This window comes from Poecile atricapillus, chromosome 21 (assembly GCF_030490865.1).
Source record: "Poecile atricapillus isolate bPoeAtr1 chromosome 21, bPoeAtr1.hap1, whole genome shotgun sequence".
Taxonomy (NCBI): Eukaryota; Metazoa; Chordata; class Aves; order Passeriformes; family Paridae; genus Poecile; species Poecile atricapillus.
Window position 1 is genome coordinate 8862306 of NC_081269.1, and position 24495 is coordinate 8886800.

Consider the following 24495-nt stretch of genomic DNA (forward strand, 5'->3'; position numbering starts at 1 on the left):
GGCAGACCCCAGATGGAACTGACACCTACAGAACCAGCAGGCAAGCTGAAAATTCATGAAGTGAGAAAAAGCAAGTGAGTTTCTTGCTGACCATAAAGCCTGACAGGGCTGGAAGGCAGCAGCCATCTCCCAGCAAAAGTCAGCATGGCTGGAGCATCCCCAGAACAGTCATTAAAACTTTCTGTACTATATTAGACCTCAGGTGTCTGTTTGTGCTCCAAAGTAAAATAAAGGACTGCAGTAAAATTAATAAAAATATAAAACTTTTTTTACCAACTGTAATATTTAGAGGCCACTTGTGCACATGTTTATGTCAATAAACTTGGGCACGCTGAGCAGCATCAGGTGGGGATTGGGGGCTGGCTCCTTACACAGCTGCACAGTTGTGCTAATTCCTTTATGAAAGTGAGTGAGCCATTTACAGGCAACCCAAATGCACACAGACACAGCAAAAGCATCAAACTATAGAGAGCTTGATGAAATTAAACTCCCCAATGAATTTCAATTATATTCGTTCAACAGCTTAATAAATGGCAAGCTTAAACTACTGGAAAAAACAAAGTTATCTGACTGGTCATAAACATTTCTATGGTTTATGTAATTATAACCCCATGGCAAAGCTGCACCATTTGAAGCATCGTTTAAAAAAAGGAAAGAAATTAGAAACAAACCAATTACTGCACGCCGCCCAAAGATTTCAGTACAAAGCTCTATGCTGGCAAATGCCCTGCAATCACCAGAGCAGGGAATAATTTGTGTCTTTTGTTGCCAGGGAAAAATGGGGCTCCAAATGCAGACACCTCGCCCTGCTGCCCCCTTTCACAGCAACAATGCAGCATCATGCAGCAGGACTTTCTCCAGCCTGTTTGCCATCTCTTCCTGACCCTCAGCAATTCAGGACATGAACTGTCTGCAAACGGATTTTACAAATAGATCTTCACATCTCCCTGCAGCAAACAGGTGTAAATTGTCCTTAACTTTATCACTTTCATCTTCCCACATAAAAACAGGTGTTAAACCTACTTCCAGAGACCAGGCTTCAGTCTAACCTTAAAAGTGGGCTGAGAGTACATCAGGGAGTCAGAATGAGCTGAACTAATGATTTGCTGTATTAGATCTGGCTGAGATGGAGTTCATTTTCCCACAGCAGCCCTCACTCAGTGCTGTGCTTTGCCCTGGGAAGTGCAGGGGTGTTGATGAAACACCAGCAGTGTTTTGGCTTCTGCTGAGCAGCACTGCCACAGCAGCAGCGATGTCTCCTCAAAAAGAGGCAAGATCCTGGGGTGACACAACCTGGCCAGCTGTCCCAAATTCACCAAAGGGATATTCTAGACCACAGAATTAGCTTAGACCTAAAAGCTAAGAAAAGGAGGAGGAAGGGGCATTCATTATTTAAGATGTTTGTCTTTCCAAGCTACCACCATGTGTGCTGAAGCCCTGCTTCCCCAGAAGGGGCCATTTTGCTGATGCAGAGTAGGGAATAAAACTCATTTTACTCTTTGCTTGTGCACATGCAAGCTTTCCCTTTAGTAAACTGCCTTATCTCAACCTAGGAGTTGTTTTCCACGTTATTTTCTCTCCCCTGTCCTGGGAAGCTGAGCAATGAAGCAGCTAGAAGGGTACTTTGTGTCAGCCAAGGTCAACCCACCACACTTGCTCAGCTTCAGCTTGCTCAGATTCTGCTTTCTGCTCTGTTTCCTGTGGGCATGAGCTGCTCCTACAGCACACGTGAGGATCAGACCATTTAACCTGTACACATCAGCTCCTCCCTGCACTTCACACACAAGTATTCTGGGATTTGCACATGGCTGTAATAAGAGGGAAGTCATCAATAACCTCTCCCTCCCTGATCCTCAAGGAATATTTTACCCAACTCTCAGACAAATGAGGCAAGACAGCATTGTCTTGTTCCCAGAACCAACCCCTCTCTATCAAGTGTTAGACACACTTGCTAAAAAAACAATTATAGCATGTTAAAACACTTCATTTAATTAAAAATAATCCTCACAGTATCACAAAGGTAAAAGTAATTCAATGTTTTGGTTAAATCCTGAAAATAGAATTGAAGCCTGTGAGGTCAGTCTGTGCATAGCACGCTGTGCTTTATTTTTAGAGGATACTAATGGAGATTTGAATTGGCTTTTGATTGCACAGTTTATCCTGTAAATAACTGTCAAATTCATCTGGACACAGCTGAAGGTAAGTGTAGAAAGCTTATTTTCATAGTTAAAAACTGGTAAGATGTATCATCAATATTTTGAATTTCAACAAAAAAGACAAAATCAGAAAAATTCAAATTTCTTGCATCCTCCAGAGCCTGTTTCTTCTCCAGCTTTACAAATAACACCTTTAGTAAATACCTGGATTCTTGCATGAGCATGGCAGAACAAATCCACTGCCTTTCACAAAATGTGGATGAACTATTGATACAATCCAGAGCTCCCCCAAACTCTCAACTCTCTTATGAAGACACATAAGATATTCATAGGAACAAAACAGAACAGCCAAACCCAAAACAAATTACTCATTTCTTGGTATTCAGATATTAGAAATGCTCTAGGAAAATAAAAACAAAACTTCATTTTTTCACCAATGTGCCCCTGTGTAAGAAGGTGAAGTCCACTGCTCTGGACAGCTTTTATTAATTTCATTTTTACTGTTACAGTTTGATGCCAAAATACATTTTTCTCAAAGAAATATGCACTTGGATCACTCAAGCCAACATCATTCTCACCACTGAATTCAACAAAAGCAAGATTTAGGCCATGGTGCGGAGCATATCTATGTCCAGTTATTTTGAGAACATAAATTAAACACTGAAGTATCCATCTGGCATAGCAGATTGTTTGGTGTACTTCATCCCCTGCTAATTAATGATTAGCTCTACTAGGTAACAGGAGAGTTTCCCACCAGGTTTTCCAGTTTCAGAGGACAGGGAGGACAGGCTGCCTGACTGCAGACTTGAGCAGTAAGGGCTCATACTGATCTCAGTCCTTTGAAAATCCCATCAATGGAACTGGATTCACTGTAGCAGGCAGCAAATTCCTTGCCAAAACATATTTTGGAAAGGAGAGTTGGTTTAATTTATGGGTTAAAAATTGTCTTGTGAAAGATTTGGCGGTGTAAAAACTCTTCTGATTTGAAAATGTGGAGAAAAATAAAAGAACCAACAATGGCAGGAGCCATTCTGATATGTGAACTGTGGTCAGCCTGGCCTCTCAACACTGGGCTACATTTAAGCTCATCTTGAGGTGCTGGTCCAGTGCAGCACTTGGAGAAGCAGAGCTGAAGTTCTTTTCCTGGCCCCTTTCCTGATGCCAGTTTTGTTAGGGATGAGCCTTCCTGCTCTTTTGTGGTGAGAAGTACTCAGGGCTGCTCTACCAAGGAGGTGGGAAGAAAACGGAAAGCTCACAATTAGTTCCGAGTCCTCCCAAGACAAACAAACCATCCAACTTGCCCCAAAACTTATCCCATGCCCACAGGGGCACTGGTGTCCTCAGGCAGAACTGCAGCAAACAAGTTCCTTCAACCAGCCTTCCCCTTCAAGGCAGGAGGGCTCTACAACTGAGAGGGAGAGAACAGACAGGAGAGCAAGAGACTCCTATACTCGCAGGAAGAGAAAATATTCTTGGATAAACATTAGAACAATATGAGGAGAATCTCTTTAAAGTACAGGAGACTGCTGAACGAGGGCTCCAAATCACAACCATGCAGTGACTGCCAGGAACAGTATGATAGATGGTATTGCTGTTATCATCATCATCATCATCTGGGGGGGACAGACCCAGCCCTGGTGCATCAATCTCAGAGAGCTCAGCACTGGGGTGGGACATGGGCACTAGCAGGTACATCCCTCCGTGAAGTTCCATGAGGACCAGGAGTCACCAGCACTGGTGGCAGCTCCAGTGCACTGCCCCAAATGCAAACAGAGACAATAGAAAAACTGTAAAGCTGGAGAGACACCAACAAATTGATATTCATATTTAAAGGTATAGATATGTAGCTTCCAACAAACTAGAAGCTTCTGACTGTGGGCTACCTGTCCTTTTCACATCATTGCCCCTTTCAGATCCCAGAAATGACTTGCTGTGGGAGACAGGATAATATTCTCATTCACTGAGGACAGAGGAAAGGAGAATGTTGTCCCAGCCTGGGTGGCATGGAAGGTAATAGTTCTGCTCTTCTGTCTCTTATTTTAACTAAAAAATGTATTGAGCAAGGCATAGTTTTATTTGTAGTTTAGTTCTATTCATTAAGTATCTGTGAGCTCTGGAACAGCCCTGTCCGTTCCCAGGCAAGGGCATTATACTAAAACATTACCTACCTAAAAAATCCCCTACCAGGCCCTGTGTTTTGAGAACTAAGTTTACAAAGAGACCAGACTTTCTGGTAATATTATCAAAAATTCAACTGACACGAAAACCAAGTTGTGTTTTCTTCAAGCTGATCTCCCCTCAAAAGCCTACTAAGGGATTTCTGCCGACAGCTCTATAGATTAATCCACCTCTGTCCCTGCAGCAGGCAAATAAAGCCTTACACAAATCAGCAGAGCAAGATGCTGCACTCAGCAGATACCAGAACCTCACATGCTACAAAATACAGCACGGCCAAATGTAAAGGCAAGGAGGTTGCAGATTAAAGTACCTTTTTGATATGCCTTTTTATCTTACAAGGTACTCCTGAAATTAACTCCTAGCCCAGGATGTTTTTTATACCATTTCATTTTCAGATTGCAGCTCAGATTATTTGGAAGCATAAGTACCACAGGAAAATGAGTGCTGCCATTCACCTTTGCAAAACGGGGGGAAATTAATTTAAGGTCAATTATAGCAGAGGTCTCTGTACGTATTAATTTCCATCTCACAGAATTTATCAACAGTCATAGAATTCCTCAATTTCTAGCTGTGCCAGTAGCATAAAGAGAGAAATTCAGCAGCACTTATACTGGCACACAAAGCAATTGAGCAAGGTCCACGCTACATTGACCCTGCCATCTGGACAGTGCAGAGGCATTTCCAGCATTATCCTGTATAATCATGTAAAATTGCATTCTGATGAGAGAGGCCAAAAATCCTGTGGCTCCAGAGATCCAGCTGATAACAGCAATCAATCAATCTCCCTTTATGGATGCAAGATCACACAGTGATGCCCACGTCACTGCCTCATAAACATGAACAAATTAGCATGCTTTCTTGCATATTTTCCAATTCATTGGTCCTCTGGTGTGCGAGAAAAGAAGAAGTTAAGAAGCTGATCCTCTGTTCCCAGTGAAAAACACAAAGGACTTTGTTGGGGGCTGCTGTATGTGCAGGATTAGGCCTGAATGATTTGCCAAAGGCTTTACAACAAATTGGTTGCTGAGCTAAGAATAGCAGTTAGGAATCCTGGTTCCTGGTGCTGTAGTTGCTACACAACCCCTGCCTTCTCCCAAAGAGGGCACTCGGGCACACAACTACACTTGGATGTAGCAAGAGGACACAGTGCCCTTGTGAGGCTTCACTCAGGAATCTTCCCCCAGCTAAAATGCAAGAGCCCTGTGCTGGAAACTATTAAACAGCTGTAGCTTCAGCATTACACACCAGCATTATCAGCTTCCTTCCTTATGCCAGGAATGCTGCAGGAATTTGCCTTCTGCAGACTAAAGAGAAAGAAGAATGAAAAAGATGATTGTGTGTATGTGTGAAAGAACAGGACAGAAACAAAGAGGGAAGATTAAAGGCTTTGTCATTACAAAGTTTAACCTTCTGAAAACAGATTTAGTAATGTGTCAAGACTGTGACTTGGTGTAAGTTTGATCATGGCATTGATCTTGCCCACAGTCCTATCACCTATATTCCAAGTTCCCAGCCTGCATTCCAGCTCCTTGCACAGTCTCTGCACCAAGAAGCCTCTCAGCTACAACCTCAGTGCTTCAGCAGCAAAGGCTTTAGCCAGCTGAGGCACTTCTTCAAAACATCACATTTTGGGAAGGACCAAATACCCCCAAGGCCTGAGATATAAAAGACAAAGGACTCAAAATGAGATTCCCTCAACAACAAAAATATATACAGCCATCTCCCACACACCCTGACATAACAAGGTTCTACAGGACTTGAGGGAGCCAGTAGAACAGTTATGATATGTTGAAACAAGCACAAGAAAAGGAATGAGTGGCAACAGATTGAGGAACCATCAATACAGACTCTTTCAAAAGGCAGAAAGCTACAGACAGTCAGTGAAGGAACCAAAATTGTAATCTGAAAATGAGTAAATACAATCCCCTAAACCCCAAGGACTTAGTTTATTCAAGAACCAACTACTCAGACCAAGAAAACCAGGTTAATTTTGAAAGAAAATGACTAAGGGACATTATGGGGTTCTGAGAAAGCCACCAATGAACCAATTAACTGGAATATCAGATAATTCTACTGAAGCCAGTCTCCCACAAAGACACGTCCCAATTTTGGATGCAAGCATTACATTCACGAGTTTGGTGCAATATAAGACACTGATTTTCTATAATGCATTAAGGAGGAAAGATGCTCCCAGCCAGCAATCTGCAGACTGGGGGTGCTAGAAACATTTCAGGAGGAGGCTCCACATGGCCATGAACACATGGGTAAAAATACCAAAAGTAACATTATAGAGTTTGTTGCTTCAAACCTGTCAGTGTGCAAGCCTGGAGTGAAGTTTACTACTGGTTTAATAGCAGTGTTAGACACAGTGAAGGTATGAAGGCCAAGGTGAAGAAGTTTTGACAGATTTCCTGGGAAGATCCAGTGCCAGGGCACTCACTCTGTGAGGCAGCATGTTACCTTCACAGGAATCAACTCACACAATGTCAAAGTAATAATTTTGTGCTGAGGTAAATAAATGGCAGGGGAGAAAGGGGAAGGGAATCTTTTAGATTAAATCATAGGCAACCTTTCACCACAGCAGAAACTCAACAGTATGCCAAGGTTTCCAAGCAAATCACTGCTGACCTGTCCAAAGAAAAGCTGAATTATTTAATAATCTGTAATTTACTGGATTTCTGTAAAATAAGCTTCATTTTTGATGAGGCTGCAAAAAGCAAAGGCTTTTGGATCTAGACGAGCAGACTGGAAGCAACATGGCATTTCTCAGCCTGGGAAAATCAGCAAGTGACAGGATTATTGATGGTTCTTTCCCCAGCATCACATTCCAGACTCATACGTGTGGTTTCTGCTACTTTAACTTTTATTTTACCAAGGCTCTCCCATTCCTTTGTTCTTCTGGATAACTGATGCTTACAGTGCTCCCATGTTTTTGCTGGGCAGCTCCAGCATGGCTTGAAGCCATTGTTTGTTGTGGAGTGGGAGTGGGAAGGTATATTTTCAGAAACCTCAAGCATACTGATGTCCAGTTTGCATGAAGAGGGTTTTACAGAACCATTCCCTCTAATGTGAATATTTCAGCCTGGGCTCTAAGTCACCAACACAGAGAAAATTGTTAACTTTGCTACGCAGAGAAATGAGTTAATCAAATCTGCATCCCAAGCAGATTTGTAACAAAACAATTGCTTTGAATATTTCCACTCTTGTATCTGTAGACAAGGCAAAGAAAGAAATACTTCTTGTGAGAGAAAGCTCTGGTCAAGCATAACTACCAAGCCAGACACATTTCAAAGCACACAGTAACATAAATCATTGCACAGCCATTGTGTTGCATTAAAGAACAGGTTGCCATTGTTTAATAGGAGATTTTAGGCTTTCCAATTCTATTCTATTCCATTCTATTTTTTCATTTAGCAATACTTTTCAACTTTGTACAGTGCAAAATACAGTGAACTGGTACAACCTTGGAGTTTGGGCTGAATGCCATTTGTTGGCCCTACAGAAAATGAAGCCAATAAAACAGGACTGACTAGCAACCTGAACAATTGTTTTCAAAGAAAGATGGAAAACTCCTGGAGAAGTGGGAAATATTCCCATGGAAAAGAGAAAGCCACACCCATAAGCTTCAGGTATTTCCTTATTACAGAATTTACCTTGGGGACATGACATACCTACTCAGCATTTTTTTCACTTCTTGCTGCCAAAAGTAGGTGATGCAGCTGAAGTATATGCATAAAGTTAGTAGTCTCTGTAGAGATCACCATTTTGTAGCAACTTGATCTTTTCTGTTTATTAACAAAGGCTGGGTCTACATTTTTCAGTACAATATATGAAATCCTATATCATTTGAGCTAGACTATTACTATAATTGACAAGAATAGGTTTGTCTTATATGCTTCAGAGATATCTCAGTCAGACAGCATCTTCTCAAAACATGAAAGATGACACTTCATCAGATATAGTTGTGCCAGGCAATAAATCTTGGAGCAGAAGGGTCCTTGTTTTAATTCTAGTTGTCACTGATCAAGAGATACAATTGTCTTTCCAAGACAGACACAGGAAAGATGAAAACAAAACAAAACAAAAATTAAAGAAAACCACAAAAACGCTCAGGGTTTCATTTAAATCCTGGTGTACTTGTTCTGGTCTGATAAAAACAGCTGACCCCACAGTCTGCACAATTCCTGAGATCAGGAGATACTGTGCAACAGCTGCCTGCACTATTCAGAACAGCAAGGAGGCCTGTTTCACATGGGCACATGCATCTGTTTTCCCCTCCCCTTTAACAGACTCACCATTTCAGACCTAGGCATGGAACAGGTTGGAGATCTGCTCACGTGGCTTCCATGTCTGTGCACTCCTGACCACACAAAGTGTCCCAACAGGTTTGGAACTTTGCACCACTCAAGGATCTTTCATATCAATGTCTGCAAATGAAGCTGTGGCCACTCTTCCTTCAGAAGAAATACTCCAAGGCTCCTTCAGTGCTGGCAGCTCTCAACTCACAAATAACCCTTTGGCTAAAAGGCCTACTGGGATCAGAACTCAAAGGGACCAGCTTGCTTCTCCTTCCTGTTCTTCAGCTCCCTACATGGCTCTGGGTAAATCACACTATCCTCCTGTGCCTAAATTCTATGTTTGTCTAAGAGGGATAATCATTCTTCACTACTAAAGAGGGGCATTCTCAGGCTACACTAGTGATTGACAGGGACCCAGGTACTACAGAAAACACCATAAAAAAAAAAAAAATCACCCCTCTGCCATAAATACTTTATGAAAAATAAATTTCATAAATTTCATATTCAGTTCCCTGGTAGTTATCACAAAACCCCCACAATTTAACATAAACTCTATCTATTTTAAAATATCCCAACACAATTTGACAATGTCCTTTCTACCAGACATTTTAAAAAACCTACAGGCACAATTACATATGACAAAGATAATGACAAAACAAGAGAAGAAAAAAAGGTAGGCAATATTGTTCCTTCTAGCTTAAAAAAAAATAAAAATTATAGTGCACTCAGTTTGCTGGTTTAATAGGTGATGTGATGGGTCCTTAGTTCATCTTGGGATAATTTAAGAACAGAATGATTAGCAGTGTATGATGACAGTGATCACTAGCTGGTTCCTGGAGAGCTGGTAAGTTATTAAGCTAAACAATGGATTGCTATTATGAGCAAGTCAGTGCACTAACTGTAATTTCCTTGAAAGCTGAGTGGTGCATGATTATACTTGTCCACTCTGACTGCCTGCTGGCAGCTCCATATTCTGCTATTGTTCTGAACTGTAGAGTCTTCCCAGTGCCCAGGATACAGCCACAAAAAATGTATTCTTCATATTCAGGCTGCATTGTGGCAGCTGTCGTCTGAAGGATAGTGGGAGAGAGACATTCTCTGTCCTGAAGCACAACTATTAGAGCTCTAAAAACATGTGGTTTTATTTGTCAGCAGGAACTACCTCCACTTTCTAGCTAAGGCAATTTCCATTTCAAGAGAACTCTGACTGTGGAATGACACATGTATACAGCTACAGACATATCGTACACACGCTCATATATGTGTATATTGGTGCATTTTTACTTTACTCCTCTCCTGAATGTTACCAGCTAGTCTGAGCAGAAGGCAGATTTTTTAAAGCCTTAAGTGTCTCCTCCTTGAACAACAACAGCAATTTTGGAGTCCAGGCCCTGTGGGCTTCCAATGAGCATTGGGGTACCCAAGTGTGCATTAAAAATAAAGGGACTTAGGTGATTCTGAAAGTATTATCATGTACCTCTCATTTATTTGATATAAAGTGAATGTTAAGTAGGAAGAAAACCTGACAATGAGGAGATTTGACAAGTGCTTAAAAGGTAAGTCCTAATTAATTTTACATTTTGTTTTATGTAATGCTCATTTAAGGAGCACATGAAATCCTTTCATTGTCCTTTTTGCTGTGCTGATCCTGCAAGGAATATAAAACCAGGAGTATGTTTTAACAGTCCAAGAAAAAAGTACTAGTACTAGTCTATTTTGAATTCAGGAACTGTTCCTGTCGCTGAATTTTTTCAAACCCAAGTGAAAGAGAAAAACGATTACTGTGAAAACACAAAGTGAGAAAATGTAATATTCAAAGTGGGATACTAGTAACACATATCAAAAAAGCCTCCCTTATAGTTTTGAAGAAAGGTTAACACCATTGCTAGTCACACACCTTACACCTATATAAATAAGTATTTTTTCTCCCTATAACAAGATCTGATCATCTGACCATTCATTCTCCTGAGTAAAGAAAGGTTAACAAGTCAATTTCAAATCCAACTCTGAATTAACCAGCCCACAGTGACACTACTCCAACTGTGAGTCCATAAACAAACAAAATGAGGTAGCTTCAAAGTGCAGGGGTGTCAGGTGTCCTTTTCATCCAGATGCTGCTTTCTTTTGTGTTTTCTTTCTTCCTAGTTTTGATAGGTTTGTTAATGTCTGATGTTTGTTTTTTTTTCCTCTGCTGAACTTGGAACACACACAAGAAGTTAACAGCAACTTCCAACACACTGGAGATGGAAACTGTTGAATCAGGGACAAGAATTTCATCAACTGCTTTGCTGTGATGCTCTGAGTACACCCTAAGTTATCCAGCCAATGGAGACTGCACCTAGAGATAGATTCATTAACTGTTCTGTGCAGTGTGCCCATCCACACATCTCTAAGAAAAGCACATGGTTATGGTAGTAGGAAATCTCAAAAAGAGATAAACAGCAACACCTTGCCATGGAAGGCTATCAAAAATGGATTAGCAACCAATCATGCACCAGTTTAAAGCCTCAATGCTGTACTATAAACAGAAGAAAAATAATTTCCAACATATGCTCATGTACATCTCAGAAGGACACAAATTTTACATGAAGCATATAACTTACACATGCACACATTACTTAGCATTTCTGACTTTGTTCCTCTTTTTTTCCCCTCCACCAGTAGTTAGGTTGTTATCACCTTTATAATGAGATATCCATTCAAAATACACTTCTTCACAAGATCATAAAAAGCCAACAGGCAACTATATTGTTTCAGGACTACTTCATATTTAAATCATTGCCTGAGATTACAATTCAACCACCATCTGAATGAACAAAGCCATTCAAATGGGTACAGAACACATTAATTTACATTTACATTAATCATTCTGGCCTGATTTCACACTCCTGTGCAAACAAGAAGTATTTCTGGCCTGTCACAGCATAAGAGCTACCAGGGGATAGCTCAGCAATTCCATGCAAACCCTTGCCTTAGAAACTTACCCTTCCTCAGACATGAGGCTTTCCTTACATACAGACACAGAGCACTTGTCCTGGGATCAAACCTCAGCAGTCCCTGGAATACAGCACAGAAATTACCTGGGATGGGTAATGTGATAAGGCATAAAGCCAACAGCACTTCTGTATGTACAGGAATTATAAGAACCACTGAGAAATGCTTGGAGTAACTTGATCCCAATAGGAAGAGTACAGAGAAAACACTTCCCTACAGTGAGGCTCCATCACATGACCACTCTTACAGTGGAATTTCAGAAACTGCACAATAACCAAAGCACAACATTTACTGCAGGGCATGCACCACACAGTTCTGCACATTAAAGTCAAACTAAGTCACATTTGGGCTTCATGTCATTCTAATACTTTCCCTTACTTAGGTCAAGGACGTGAATGAAACTTCTGTGTAGAGGGCTTGGGTAGAAGTACCTTCATTAGTCTTGTGCATCTATCCAACATCATTACAAATTGAAATTAAGTTGTCTGCACCAGCACAGAAGTGAGTACGTGCCCTTTCCCAAGGCAACCTTTGCTCTTACCAAGCTATGGAATATTTCAGCATCTAGTTTGTTTCAGCTAGTTTTTTACAGTTTAAAGGCAATAAGCAGATTCACCTGAAATGCTCACAAAGCAGCACAAAGGACCAATGAACTACTGCAGTAAAGTCTCTCATTCATACCAACAGCTCTCTCCATAACCAAGAGGTTGCACAGTTTCACTCTGAAGTTTAAATAACACTTTGTCGTGCTGAGATGAGACATTAAATCACACACTATAATGCTATGTGGAAAGTAATGCCAAATGGAGAAAAGCATTACAATATCAACGAGGTCAACAACATGTTACCAGAGCAGAGAGCAAAGCTCCATGCATGGCTTTAAGTGCAAGATCCCAATGGACAAAATCCTGAGCAAGCTGCTTGAGCAGCCTCTGCCTTGAGCTGGGGGTTGGGCTACTTGATCTTCAGAGATCCTTCTTGACCTCATCCATTCTGTGCAGATTTGCTGTTTTCTAAGTTTGTGACAAAGTACCAGGTTTGGATTGAAATCTGCACAAAAAGCTTGAGGTTCCACTGTTGCATTAACCATTAGTCCCACAGGAGGCTCCTGGGCAGTCATGAGCCATCCACGCTCATTCACAGCTCTGGCCTTCATCACTTCCCTTCATCTTTCTCCCTATTAAATCATAAAGCCTGCTCTGGTCAAGCCAAATTCTTGTTTACTTTTCTGTGTTTAGCCAGCATCACGCTGGTGTAGCAAGGTATTTTCTGGCAGTCATCAAAATATTGTTACACCGTATGCCAGGAATACTGACAAGAAAACAATAATTGAAAAACAAAATTCATGTTAAAAATGATGCTCTGTTCCTCAGGAATCCAGTCATTCTGCACATCTGTGCCTACCATTACCTTGTCTGCAATGCAGGTAACTACATCCATTTTATTTTCCATAATGAAGTATTGATTTTGTTTGCAAAAAAAATTGCTATAACCACTCTACATTGCCGACATTTTACCTGAAGAAAAATCTCTTAACGAACAATCTATGTCAATTTGTGACCTTCCAGCTCACTTAATTTGTGAGATGAAACTATTGCAAAGCACATAGTCTTACCACTCAGAGCAGAAAACCATTCACTAACCAGACTTACCTGCAGTAAGCTCAAGAGGGACTGAGCCACAAGTGTGTGGTTTCACACCTCGCTGGCTCAGCAGATACAAACAAACTACACACAATAAAACTCTGCTTGGTTTACAGAAATGCCAAATGGGTAATAACATGCAACTCACAACACATCATCTCACTATATCATAAATTGCCTGAAATCTATCCCCACAGCAGTGAAAGGCCAATTCTAACATCATCCTTTTGCAACCAAGTAGGTTGAATATGAAAAAAATTATGAGCACAATTTTATTTTAACATTAGCTCATCTGATATAAAGATACCCGAAATCCAAAAATTTTTGCAGTGATAATATTATCTTAGGTATAAGTGAGATAATTTAAACAAAATTTATCAAAATATGTTTGCTGCTTCAAACCAAATTAAACAAGTCAGCTGAGGAGAAATCACTGACAAAGCCACTGTAACCAGTCCACTTATGCAATACACCAGATTTTGACAGCATATTATCTTCCACAAGATCTGTGAATATTTTCCTCATTTCAAATTACACAATTAAGTTCAAAATGATCACTAGTTAATTCCAGGCTGGGAAACAAATTAGGAACAAATTAGGAAAAGGCAAGTAAACTTGGTTTTCTTCTTCCAGGCTGCAAATAAGATGTAGGTGTGGAAGGCTGAGACCTCCCAGCTTCAGTGTCTTGCCAAGCACAGTCTCAAGTCACCACTGGCTTAATTTATTTAGTACAGGTCATGTTACACTGCTTAGTTATAAACACAAAATAAGCTGAGATTTTTTTTCCTAAACACTTAGCACATTCAATACTGTGTAGTAGTTTTAAAAGAGCAAATGAAAATGTTTGCTTTCCATGTTACAAATTCCGATTTCCACCCAAAAGCAGCTTGAAAAAGATCACAGCTGAAAGACTAATCACATGATAAGTCATCCATCATTTTCAAAAAAGCACAAAAATAAAGACTAAGTAAATCTATGTAAATGTATACAGTTGCTTAGATGCATGCAGAGTATATCCTTTTCAATATTAAGAGCTACCTTTTTTTCTTCCTGCCAAGACTACATTTATTTGCAAGTGAGTGCCTTAGAGGTTATCAAGGGAAAAGAGTCAATCTTTCTTTTGGAAAAGAAATAAAAGCTACGAATGTTAAAGCAAGATTAACATGGGCCATTTCAGTCAAGGTCTCAGACTTATCAACTTCCACCAACTCACCCTGTAAAAACATGCATGGCATAAGAAAGGGCTGAATACTGATCTTTTAACCACAGAACTAGAATAAATATTCAGATATTGCTGAAACCAATTGCATATCATTACCCAGATTCTCTTCATGTAACATTCTTAAAAAGTCTGAACAGAAAAAGACAGGAAGAGTCACAAATACATTTTAAACTGTTCCACCCATGGCAAAACCCATAAATTTTCCCCTCTCAGGTTCAGAAATTCCCCCAGTATCAACTTTTTAAATCCATCTATTTGAATACTTTGCATAAGACTTAAAGGTTGTGTTTCACTCCTAAATAGGCACACCTTGTGCCATCTCCAGTATCCTCTATAATAACACTAAAACTTCACAGGAAAACAAGATGAACTCCTTTGCAGTTACATCTCGGTCAAACATACATTCACGATCCTGAGAGGGTTTGGTTCCTACTTTATAAACAATTTTATTGAAAAAATTTGGGTCAAGGACAGCTTACCATCAATAACAGCCTACATCTCTCTACAATTAATGGCCAAGAAGTAGCACAAGTATCTTAAAAACATTTATTCCATCACATTACCAAACATTAACTGGACCACAAAATTTTGAAAAAATCACTTTGCTTTCCCAGGCATCCCCACAAAAGAGGTCCCCAAAGGATTAGTGAATGGTTTTCTGCCACCAAGCAAAATTGCCATTTCTTTCTTCCACATGCCAACTCTGTGCTAAACAGCAGCTCTGGTATCTGCTGGGAGATCTGGTATCTCTGGTATTATGCTGGGAGCTTCCTAAAGCAGGCTGCAGATCAGAAGTAGGCTTTTTATTTTAATCTCCAGTAAGCCACATTTAACAGACCAAAGTAAGGTTGTTCTGGTTGGTGAGAAAATTTAGGCATTCATTGCATTTCTTTGGATGTGAAAATAAAACATTAACAACCAGTACATAATGTTTTTTATATATCATATCACAAAAATGAGATCAGATTCTCTGTTTCAATGGTCAGCACAGTAAAAGTTTGTGTAGTATGTCTGGGACTAACAAGGGCTTGTATAGTCATGAAATTGGCTTAACCAATCTTCATTTCTTTTGTACCATAATACAACGTTTTTGCCTGTTCTCTTTCTTAACAAGTATATCTTATCTACACAAAACTAAGCTGAGCTGAGGGTGAGGAGAAGAGATCGTTTTACTTGGAAATTATAACAGCAGCTTAGAGGCTTTGCTCTGCTGATTCTGAACTATAATGAATGGAGATATTTCCTCACATTCCTGTTGCATAATTCTTCCTTTACCAGCCTTCAGTTACCAGCAGATCAGAGCAGGAGTTTACTCTTGAGTTTGCAGTAAACAAAAAACCAAATCTGTACTGTTTCTGTTGAGAAAGAAATTGTAGCCCTTGTCCAAATATATTAAAAGTCTGACATGCAGGATGACCAAGAAGTTATGTGTTGGATAAATGAGGTAGTGTGCTAAACTGAATAAAAAAAAAAAAAAATCGATGGAAAGACATGTTTCAAGAGAATGACCAAGGCATTGTCAAAGAATTCAGCCACCAAACAGAGCCTAATTTAAGTTATAATTCAGTGGAGAGTTAGACTGTAGATTCAAACTAGTGTGCTAATGAACAATTCAGCAGTTATTTCTAGATGACAAATGCACAGTATTCATACTTTCCTGTATAACAGACCTGCACTGGCTCTACTGCTGAGGCATACCAGTACCAGCTTGCAGGAAGAGTCATCTAACTGATAAAAGCCACATTTTTAATTTAAATACTGACTTTCACCTCAAAGTAATAAAAAAATATTCATCTGAGGGGATCTTTAATGAGTTACATGGCAAAAGATGAATACCTTTTCCTCTTTTCTATTTCTCAGCTCAACATGAGTGGGCACCATTGATGTTTCTTTTACATAACTGATGTTGTACCTTATTCAGAGGTGATGCATCTCATCTGTGTGACAACTTTCCCAATGAACTGAAGCATGAGAAATAAGGATAAACAACTATCCCACTAAAAACTACAGGATAATATTTATTTATTTATAAGTACAATATTTAAATCAACATTTCTCCAGCACATAGTGTTGCCCAGCATTACACTCTGGGTTTGATCTACTACTTCCATTCCACCTTTTGAATCTCATTCAATATCAAAGCATTCCTGTCAGTTTCTGGCTTGGCATCAGCCTCAGCCTGATGGGACCACATGGTAGTTCTGTATGACAGAACTGCCAGGCAAAGAAAGCGAAAATTGGGCAGTGCCCCACTGGTAAGCCACTTGCCAGAAGCAGAAAATAAAGGGAAAAAATAATATTTGTAGATAAACAGTGAGAGACCATCGGGAAGGAAACCTGTTCCTTCCAAGGTTTAACACGTTAAAACACTGCAGAACACTCTCATAGCCCAGCAGCAGCTGAAACACCCAGCAGCCTTGAATGCAGACTGATGACATCCTCAATTAAAGAGCTCATATGCTTCCTTAGCCCAAACAAGTAAATTCTGTTCTCTCCACCTACTCAGTTAGCTGATTCTCACTAGCTCTACTCATCCTGAACATCCACCAGCAAGTTCAGCACCATAAATGCCCACAGTGACACAAACAGGGCAGCAGAGTGCTCTGGGGAAGGGCAGGCAGGGGGGTTTGGCCATGAGGCTTCCCATCACTCCAGCCTCCTGCAGTGTCTGGACATCAGCACTCAGTCCTTCTGGAACAGATGGTCACCAAATGAGACCAAAAAAGAAGCTCCCAAACCTCAGATATCACACACATATACACACCCAGAAAACAAAATAAAATATTCAAGGCACTTGGGAGTCTTTGCCACAACAAAAGAAAACATGAGCAACATGCTTTAGATGAGTAGATACAATCTTGTAACTGGCAAAAGCCTTTACTCAGTGGTCTTCCCAGGATGCACAGGATGGCAGAAGCCAGGAGAGACAAAAAGAAAAAGGTTTTAATGACAGGAGTAACTTGCCTTTGCCAGATAATCATCCAGTGTTGCAGGCCGATCTGTTTCTCATATAAGGGCATAAACAACATGTGTTTGTCTGAGTTCATACCAAAGGAAACAGACTGCTGATCTCAATGTCCTCAAATGATGCATGGATACATTTTAAGCACTTGTTTGTCCTATTATATTCTGGTGTCCAAAATAGACCATTTATTACAGTATCTCCAATTTCAGGACACATATACAGTAAACAAGTGATCAGGGAATGAGAAACACTTGTATTAATAGCAACAGCACACTGCTCATAAGTAGAGGTGTCAATTATTACTAAGCAAAACGGACAGATTACCAAAAATACCACCACAAACTTCAAGACAACAAACCTAGCTTTATTTTTTTGCTCAAAACCCAAAGAAAACCCAACTTATTCTGTACATTCTATCACCATTCACTTCTGGCTACATTTTTATTGGAATGAATATTTTTAAGGACCCCTCCACACTAATACCTTCTGCCTGCAAGCTTCCTGTTGTAGTGTGTGACAAGGAGAATGTCCCAGCACCAAAAGACAAACTGGAGCATCTTGAAAAAGAACCCAGAGTGACAGATGCTTTTGGAATGGCTGCCTTAAACATTTCAGGTGCCCAAGGTCTCATCCTTTACACATGCAGAACTTTTTCCTTCTCTTCAGCATTCAGAAATAATGACCATCTCAGACTAAAGAGTATAAAAACCCTCAGAGATTTTAAAATTTGTGATGCTAGACACACATGACCTACAATTACTTTAACCACCCAGCCCTGTGAGCAAACTAACTGCTCAACTTTATTCTCGTTATAATTTAATAGCTTTACAATTTAAATAATACCTTTCTCCCTCAACCACTTCACTGCTTACCATCAAATCTTTATATTAGGTACTGAAATAAACAGGAAAGATTACTTGTTAGCATTAACTCCGGATGTTCAGGGGTCTCCTAAAGCATTACCCAGAAATCAGGCTAACTACATTACATAAATCCAGTGCTTGCAAGAACCCTGACCCCACTTTATTCTCCTGGAATCTCCATATATTTTTATATACTCTCAAAACACAAGGGTAGGCTCACCTTCCTACTATTGCACTGGTGGCTCAATGCATGCATTATCCCAAACTGTCCTCCATTCAGATTTAACTGCTGTGTACTAAAAGGAATCATAGAACATGCTGAGTTGGAAGGATCACTGAGTCCAACTTCAGGCCCAGCACAGCACCATCCTCAAGTCACACCATGTGCCCAAGTGCTGGCCAAATGCTCCTTGAGCTCTGCCAGCCTTGGTGCTGTGACCACTACCCTGGGGAGCCTGTTCCAGTGCCAGCCACCCTCTGGGGGAAGAACCTTTTCCTAAACTCCAACCTAGCCCTGCACCAGCTCCAGCCATTCCCTCAGCTCCTGTCCCTGGTCACACAGAACAGAGATCAGTGCCTGCCCCTCCTCTTCCTCTCATCAGGGAGTTTCAGACTGCAAGGAATCTCTCCTCAGTCTCCTCTCCCCCAGCTGACCACACCAAGTGCCCTGAGCAGCTCCTCACAGGGCTTCCCCTCAAGGCCCTTCAGCAGCCTCATGGCCTCCTTTGGACACTCTCCAATAGTTCAATATTTTCCTTACACTGTGGTGCCCCAATCTGCACAAAGCACTCGAGGTGAGGCTGCCCCAGAGCAGAGCAGGACAATTCCCTCCCTGGAACCAGCAGTGCTGAGCCTGGTGCCCCCAGGACAGGGAATGTCCCTCCTGGCTCCAGGGCACTGTGGATCAGATCCTGCTGGCCACCAGCCAGGAGCCCCAGAGCCCTTTTTGTGCTGCTGCTTTCCAGCATCTCCTTCCCCAGCCTGCACATCCAGGGCTGCCCCATCCCAGGTGCAGAATCCAGTACTTCTCCTTGTTGGATGCAGTTAAAAAATATTTTGCCATTAGGAAAAAAAAAAAAAAAAAAAAAATCAAGACAGGAATGTAGCAAACCAGTATTTGTATCAAGTCCTCGAGCAGGTTACTTGTGGCACCTCTCCCAGTAGCATGAGACAGTTTAACCAAGGAAGCAGAGACACTTGGTTTTGGTGTGAGGGAAGTTGCTCATTTTGCTGCACGCAGGGAGATGACAGCAGGAGTTTTCAGATGATCACAGTTCTCTGCACCAGAGAATTATCACTGACAGAGGCACATACAAAAGAAGAATAATGCAATGGTGAAGCCACACACAGCTGTTATATTTACATGCATAAACACTGCACAGCCTCTGAACAGGTGAGAATCCTTGGCATCAAGGAACATTCAAGTCAGACACAGAGATACAATATGCTGAGCTGCAAGGGACTCACAAGGATTATCCAGTCCAACTCTTAGGTGAATGGCTAGTACAAGGACTAAATCCCCAACCCTGGTGCTAATAGCACCATGCCCTAACCAACACAATCAATAATATAAACACCAGAATGGTGATGACAGCAACAGCAACATTAGACACATGCAAATCTTCAGCATGCAACTAAAAAAGACATGGATCACTCCTCCACTGGGGTGCCTGGCAGAGCCTGCTGGAATCAGAAGGCCTGCTTTGACAAAAGCAGGACACCAAGGGCACAGTCCTGCTTCACAGTTCCACTATTATTCATTCCTAGTCAACCTCTCTTAATGCAACTTTGCATAAAATACCTCATGCCTAACTTAAAGTTACAATTAATTTTTCTTTCAGCTCAGTTCAGCCCACCATTTTATTCGCTAGTGGTCTCACCTCTTCACCATGCTAGCTGCTGTCTTGCTTCTGGCCATCAGAATAGTATCAAAACTGCTGTTCTCTGTACAAGAAAATATTGCTATTGTAACAGAAGCTAAATTAAAACACTTGTGTCATGAACAAGGGCAAGAGTGTGTGAGAGTGGCAAAAAGCCAAATAAAAAGGGAGATTTGTTACTTTTCCTTCCCAAGAGGATTAAGAAAAATGTGCAAGATTTAAAAAAAAACTGTTTCAGCCCTTTTCCCTGATGTATGACAACATGAAAGAGACCCTCCAAATCAATTCTCACAGGAGGCTATGGAAAAACCCTAGTTTCTTGCATGACTAACTTAAGAACACTGATGATGTCATTGTCACCCCTTTGGATCACATCTGCCCTACAAATCATTATTTCTTACTGGCAGCCTTGCAGCACCAGTAAAACTCTGTTTAAAGTCTCACCAGGAAAAATGTAGGTGATGTAGTAACTGGTATCTTTGCTATCTCATCAGCAAAGATTAGCAGGGATTACCTCCCTTTCATTCCCCCGAGGTGTTCTTTGATGGGGTGTGTGGGAGAGGAGATTTGTCTTGCACCCCTATAAAAAGTTGTTGACTTTTGGGCATATTAATCTTTTAAAGGAGGAGGAAAGAGAAACAGTGGAGGCATAAATTTATAGAGTTACATCTCCCAGCAATCCTTTTCTTTCTTATACACATGATCATCAGAGAAGATCTGTGGGGCAGGGACCTTGTTTGCTGCAGGGCATGCAAAAGCACACAGGAGAAAGCTTTTCAGTGCTGTCAGTTGTCTCAAGAATGACACAAACAAGCTTCCCTTGCATCATTACTGTCTGCAAAAATAACAAAATGAACAAAAGGGAAATAAAGAGAAGTTTCCCATGCCAACAAATTGTTCCACAAACATCTGTTGTTCCTGATCAGTGAGATTCCATGGAAGGTAGGGAAAGATTGATACTCGGGGTGTTTATATGAAAAGACAACACAGCAACCAGAGACAATACAAAACTGCCAGGTGCTGCACCCAAATGCCAGACAAGGTATCAAACCCCAAAGGGGTTATCTTACTGCCCTGACCCTTTCACAGCTCTCTAACATTGAAAATGTGAAATGTAATGTCAAACAAAAAGACAACAGGAACATTCCTGAAATTTAAAAAATAAAAAAATAATAAATAATAATCCCAAACAAACAGAAAAAAAGCCCCATGCAACTCCAGTCTATGCATTAAGAGTGACAGATTAAAGACTTCATTGTTGACAGTAAGAGTGACATTTTAAGCATGGGAGAGGAAGCAAAAAGACCTTCAAAAAAATCAGCAGCAACTTTCAATTACAATGAAACAACACATAAAAATAGAAGCTTAAGACTGAGGACCCTTTAATGCCCTGTGGAGTATTCAGGGACAGCAGTAAACAAGGTGCTGATATACTTTACACTGCAAACAATGTTAGTGGCAAGCCAAATGGGATGAGCCCCAAATCAGAATGAAATTTCAAGGCATGAAGTTTAAGATAAAGGACTGTAATCAAATTACACCACAAATGGGTCCATTCATCTGTAAGCATTTTAACAGAGAGCATTGAATTACAGTTTGAAATAAAACAAATTAATTTGCTTTCTATTTCTTACATATCTATTCATTATTTTCCTGCTCCCAAAGAAAATTTCCCACCTTAATATAAGAATGAATGTGGGGAGAAAACTGAAATACTAATTATCAGGCAGGAAAAACAAGAAGAGTTTGAATTGTGTTATTTACATTCCCATTCCTCTTTCTGAATAGCGTGAAGTCAACAAACTAAGTGAAGACAGAAGAATCTGCAATTGCAATTCAAGTTGTTTTGTGCAAAAGGCCTAGCACCTTACATACATCCAACAAACTGGCCACAGTATTTTCTACCCTCCCCCTAAATAAAAAAAAATAGAAATAATAATTTTCACGGTGCCTTCAGTGCCTTCCACTACGTTTTCCTTTTTCCCCGAAAGCTATCACAATCCAAATTACTTAATACCACAATGTTTTAAGTGCAAGGCACGCATTGCCCCTCATCCTCCCCCAATTTGGCAGCACTGGAAAAAGCACCTTTTAAACAAACCCGCGTGTGGAGGACCCGCTCTTTTTGTAAGTGCTGCAAGGAACAACAATCCGGGGAGGGGGAGAAAAAAAAAAAACCAAAAACAACAAAAAGCAGAGAGAGCGAGAGAGGGGAAAAAAAACAAACCCCAGCACTCCTCCTCCTCGTCCTCGGGCTGCTGTTGTTGCCTTTGTTGTCCGAGCCGCAGCCGGCCCGGCCGGGCCCCCCGGCCCCCACCTGTTCTCATTCATCCGGCCCGGGCGGGCAGCGGGACGCAGGAGCCGCTCCGGGGGCTGCCCTAAAGCTGCACGGGGACACCCTGAACTCCAGCGCTGATCCTCATCTCCATCCCCCCGCTCTTGGGATGGCGGGGTGTGCGTTGGGAAGACGCAGGTGGTCCCTTCACACCCCCCCCCCCCAAAAAAAACCCTCCTCTGGGAGCATCCCCCCCTCAACCAGCAGCCTGACTTCTGGCAAGGAGGGTGCCAGCACCCACCCCAGCACCCTGCCCCTGTGCAGGAAGGAGGGTGACCCCCCACCCCCCAACCCCCTTGCAAAGAGGGGTCTCCTCCATCCCAGGATCCTGCTTCATTTTTTTATTCCCCCCACAAAGAGGGGAGCACCCATCAGGCCACCCCCTTTCCAAGGAGGTTGCCCTGGTCACTCGCAGGGCAGATGCCCCCCAGCCCAGCCCCTCTGAGAGAAGGGGGGTGCCCTGCCAGCCCCCAGCCCCCTGTAGCAGGGAGGATACAGCCCCAACACTCTGTCCCCTCATGAGGAGGACACCCCCACCCCACCCCAGCGCTGCCCCATCCCCAGCACCTACCTCGTCTTAGAGGACAGGAAAGCAAGTTTGATTAATCCATAGGTAAACAACTGGATGCTCTCCTTGGCTATGCTGGCCACTCTGAGCCTGTGCTCTAGGATGTGCAGTTCCATCTTTTCCTCTTTCTCATTTGTAGTTCATCTATCCCTGGGGTTTATGTTGTGTTTTTGAATGGGGAGGGGGAGGGGGGGCTGTTATTGTCGGTGCCTTTTTTTTTTTTTTTTTTTTTTCTCCTCCCCCCTCCTCCTTTCCCTCCCCGGTTTTGTCAGTCCCTTCCCGGCTCCGGAGGCGGGAACAGAGGATGAGGGAGCAGAGGGTGCAAAAGTTGGAGCGGCGGGGGAGGCCGGCGGGGCGCGGAGCGGAGCAGCGGAGCCCGGAGAGTGCCGAGCAGCTGGTGCTCGCTGGAACAAACAACTTGCCACTCAAGCCCGGGCCGGCGCGCATGCGCCGCGCCGCGCTGCATGCTGGGACTTGGAGTCCGCGCCGCAACCGCCGGGGCCTCCCCGCCCCTGAGGGCGCCCGCCCGCCCTCACACCCCGCCCGCCCTCAGGCGCGGTTTCCACCCGTCACTCAAAAAAAACCAACCAACCAACCAAAAAAACCCATAGATATAAAAACATTAAAACGGGAATGGACGCTGGTAAGCGCCCAGCCGGTTGGGGTGTTGTTTTGGGTTGTTTCATTTTCTTTGCACCTATCGGCTTGCTGGAAAATCTTTCCCAAGCCAAAAGGCAGCAGGAAAGAGGATTTTAGAAGTTTTCTTTAACAGCGGGGAAATACGCAAATCTTACCTTGTTCGTGCTTTCATGTGGCAGATGAAATGCGCCGCATTCTTTGTGCCTCATTCGTCTGCCGCACGTGACAGAAAAATGGACAAATCCTTGTCTATTTCTGTGTGCAGCAAAAATAATGTGGAAAAAAACCATTGCGTGTAAGTGTTAGAGGGGTAAAATCACAGCTGTCAAGAGCATAAAACCGGCCCTGTGTGTGTTGTAGGGCTGGAAGGGTGAATGGCCTGTTTGTCCCCATTCCTGCCCCACTCCTCAGCACAAGGAGGCTGAATGGAGGTGGGAAGGGATGGCCTCCAAATAGCACACCAGAAAAGGGAATGCTCCAGCAGGTTTTTTCATAAAACATAAAACAGTTTTATCCATAAAACAGGACTTAGGCAATAAGACTGATTCAGGTGCTGTGCAGGGATTCCCCTGACTTCAGATCACACCGATTCTGCCGTGAGCACACCAGCAGCACTTATCACTATGGCCCTTTTCACCAAAAGATTTCAAATAATGCTTTCTGTTCTACACAGGGAAACTGAGTCGTTGGATGTGTCCAATGGCCCAAGAAGATAGCTCAGCCAGCCAAGCCCCACTCCAAGTGACTCATCTCC

The 24495-nt window shown here is 42.0% G+C and overlaps 1 protein-coding gene across 6 annotated transcripts in view; it reads right to left on the reverse strand.

Moving 5' to 3' along the window:
• The window catches only part of CASTOR2 (cytosolic arginine sensor for mTORC1 subunit 2), a 74937-nt gene extending 51407 nt beyond the window's left edge, over positions 1-23530 (reverse strand). For 3 of the 6 annotated variants that reach the window (XM_058854172.1, XM_058854170.1, XM_058854169.1), the window contains exons 1-2: positions 23106-23239; positions 11617-11689 (exon numbers count right to left, since the gene is read on the reverse strand). In XM_058854172.1, coding sequence (XP_058710155.1) covers positions 11617-11630 — 14 coding nt within the window. In that variant the 5' untranslated portion in view covers positions 11631-11689; positions 23106-23239. Of the gene's footprint in view, positions 1-11616; positions 11690-23105 lie in introns of all 6 variants that reach the window. The other 3 variants (XM_058854167.1, XM_058854166.1, XM_058854168.1) reach the window with 2 other exon arrangements.
• Positions 23531-24495: the final 965 nt, after the last annotated feature.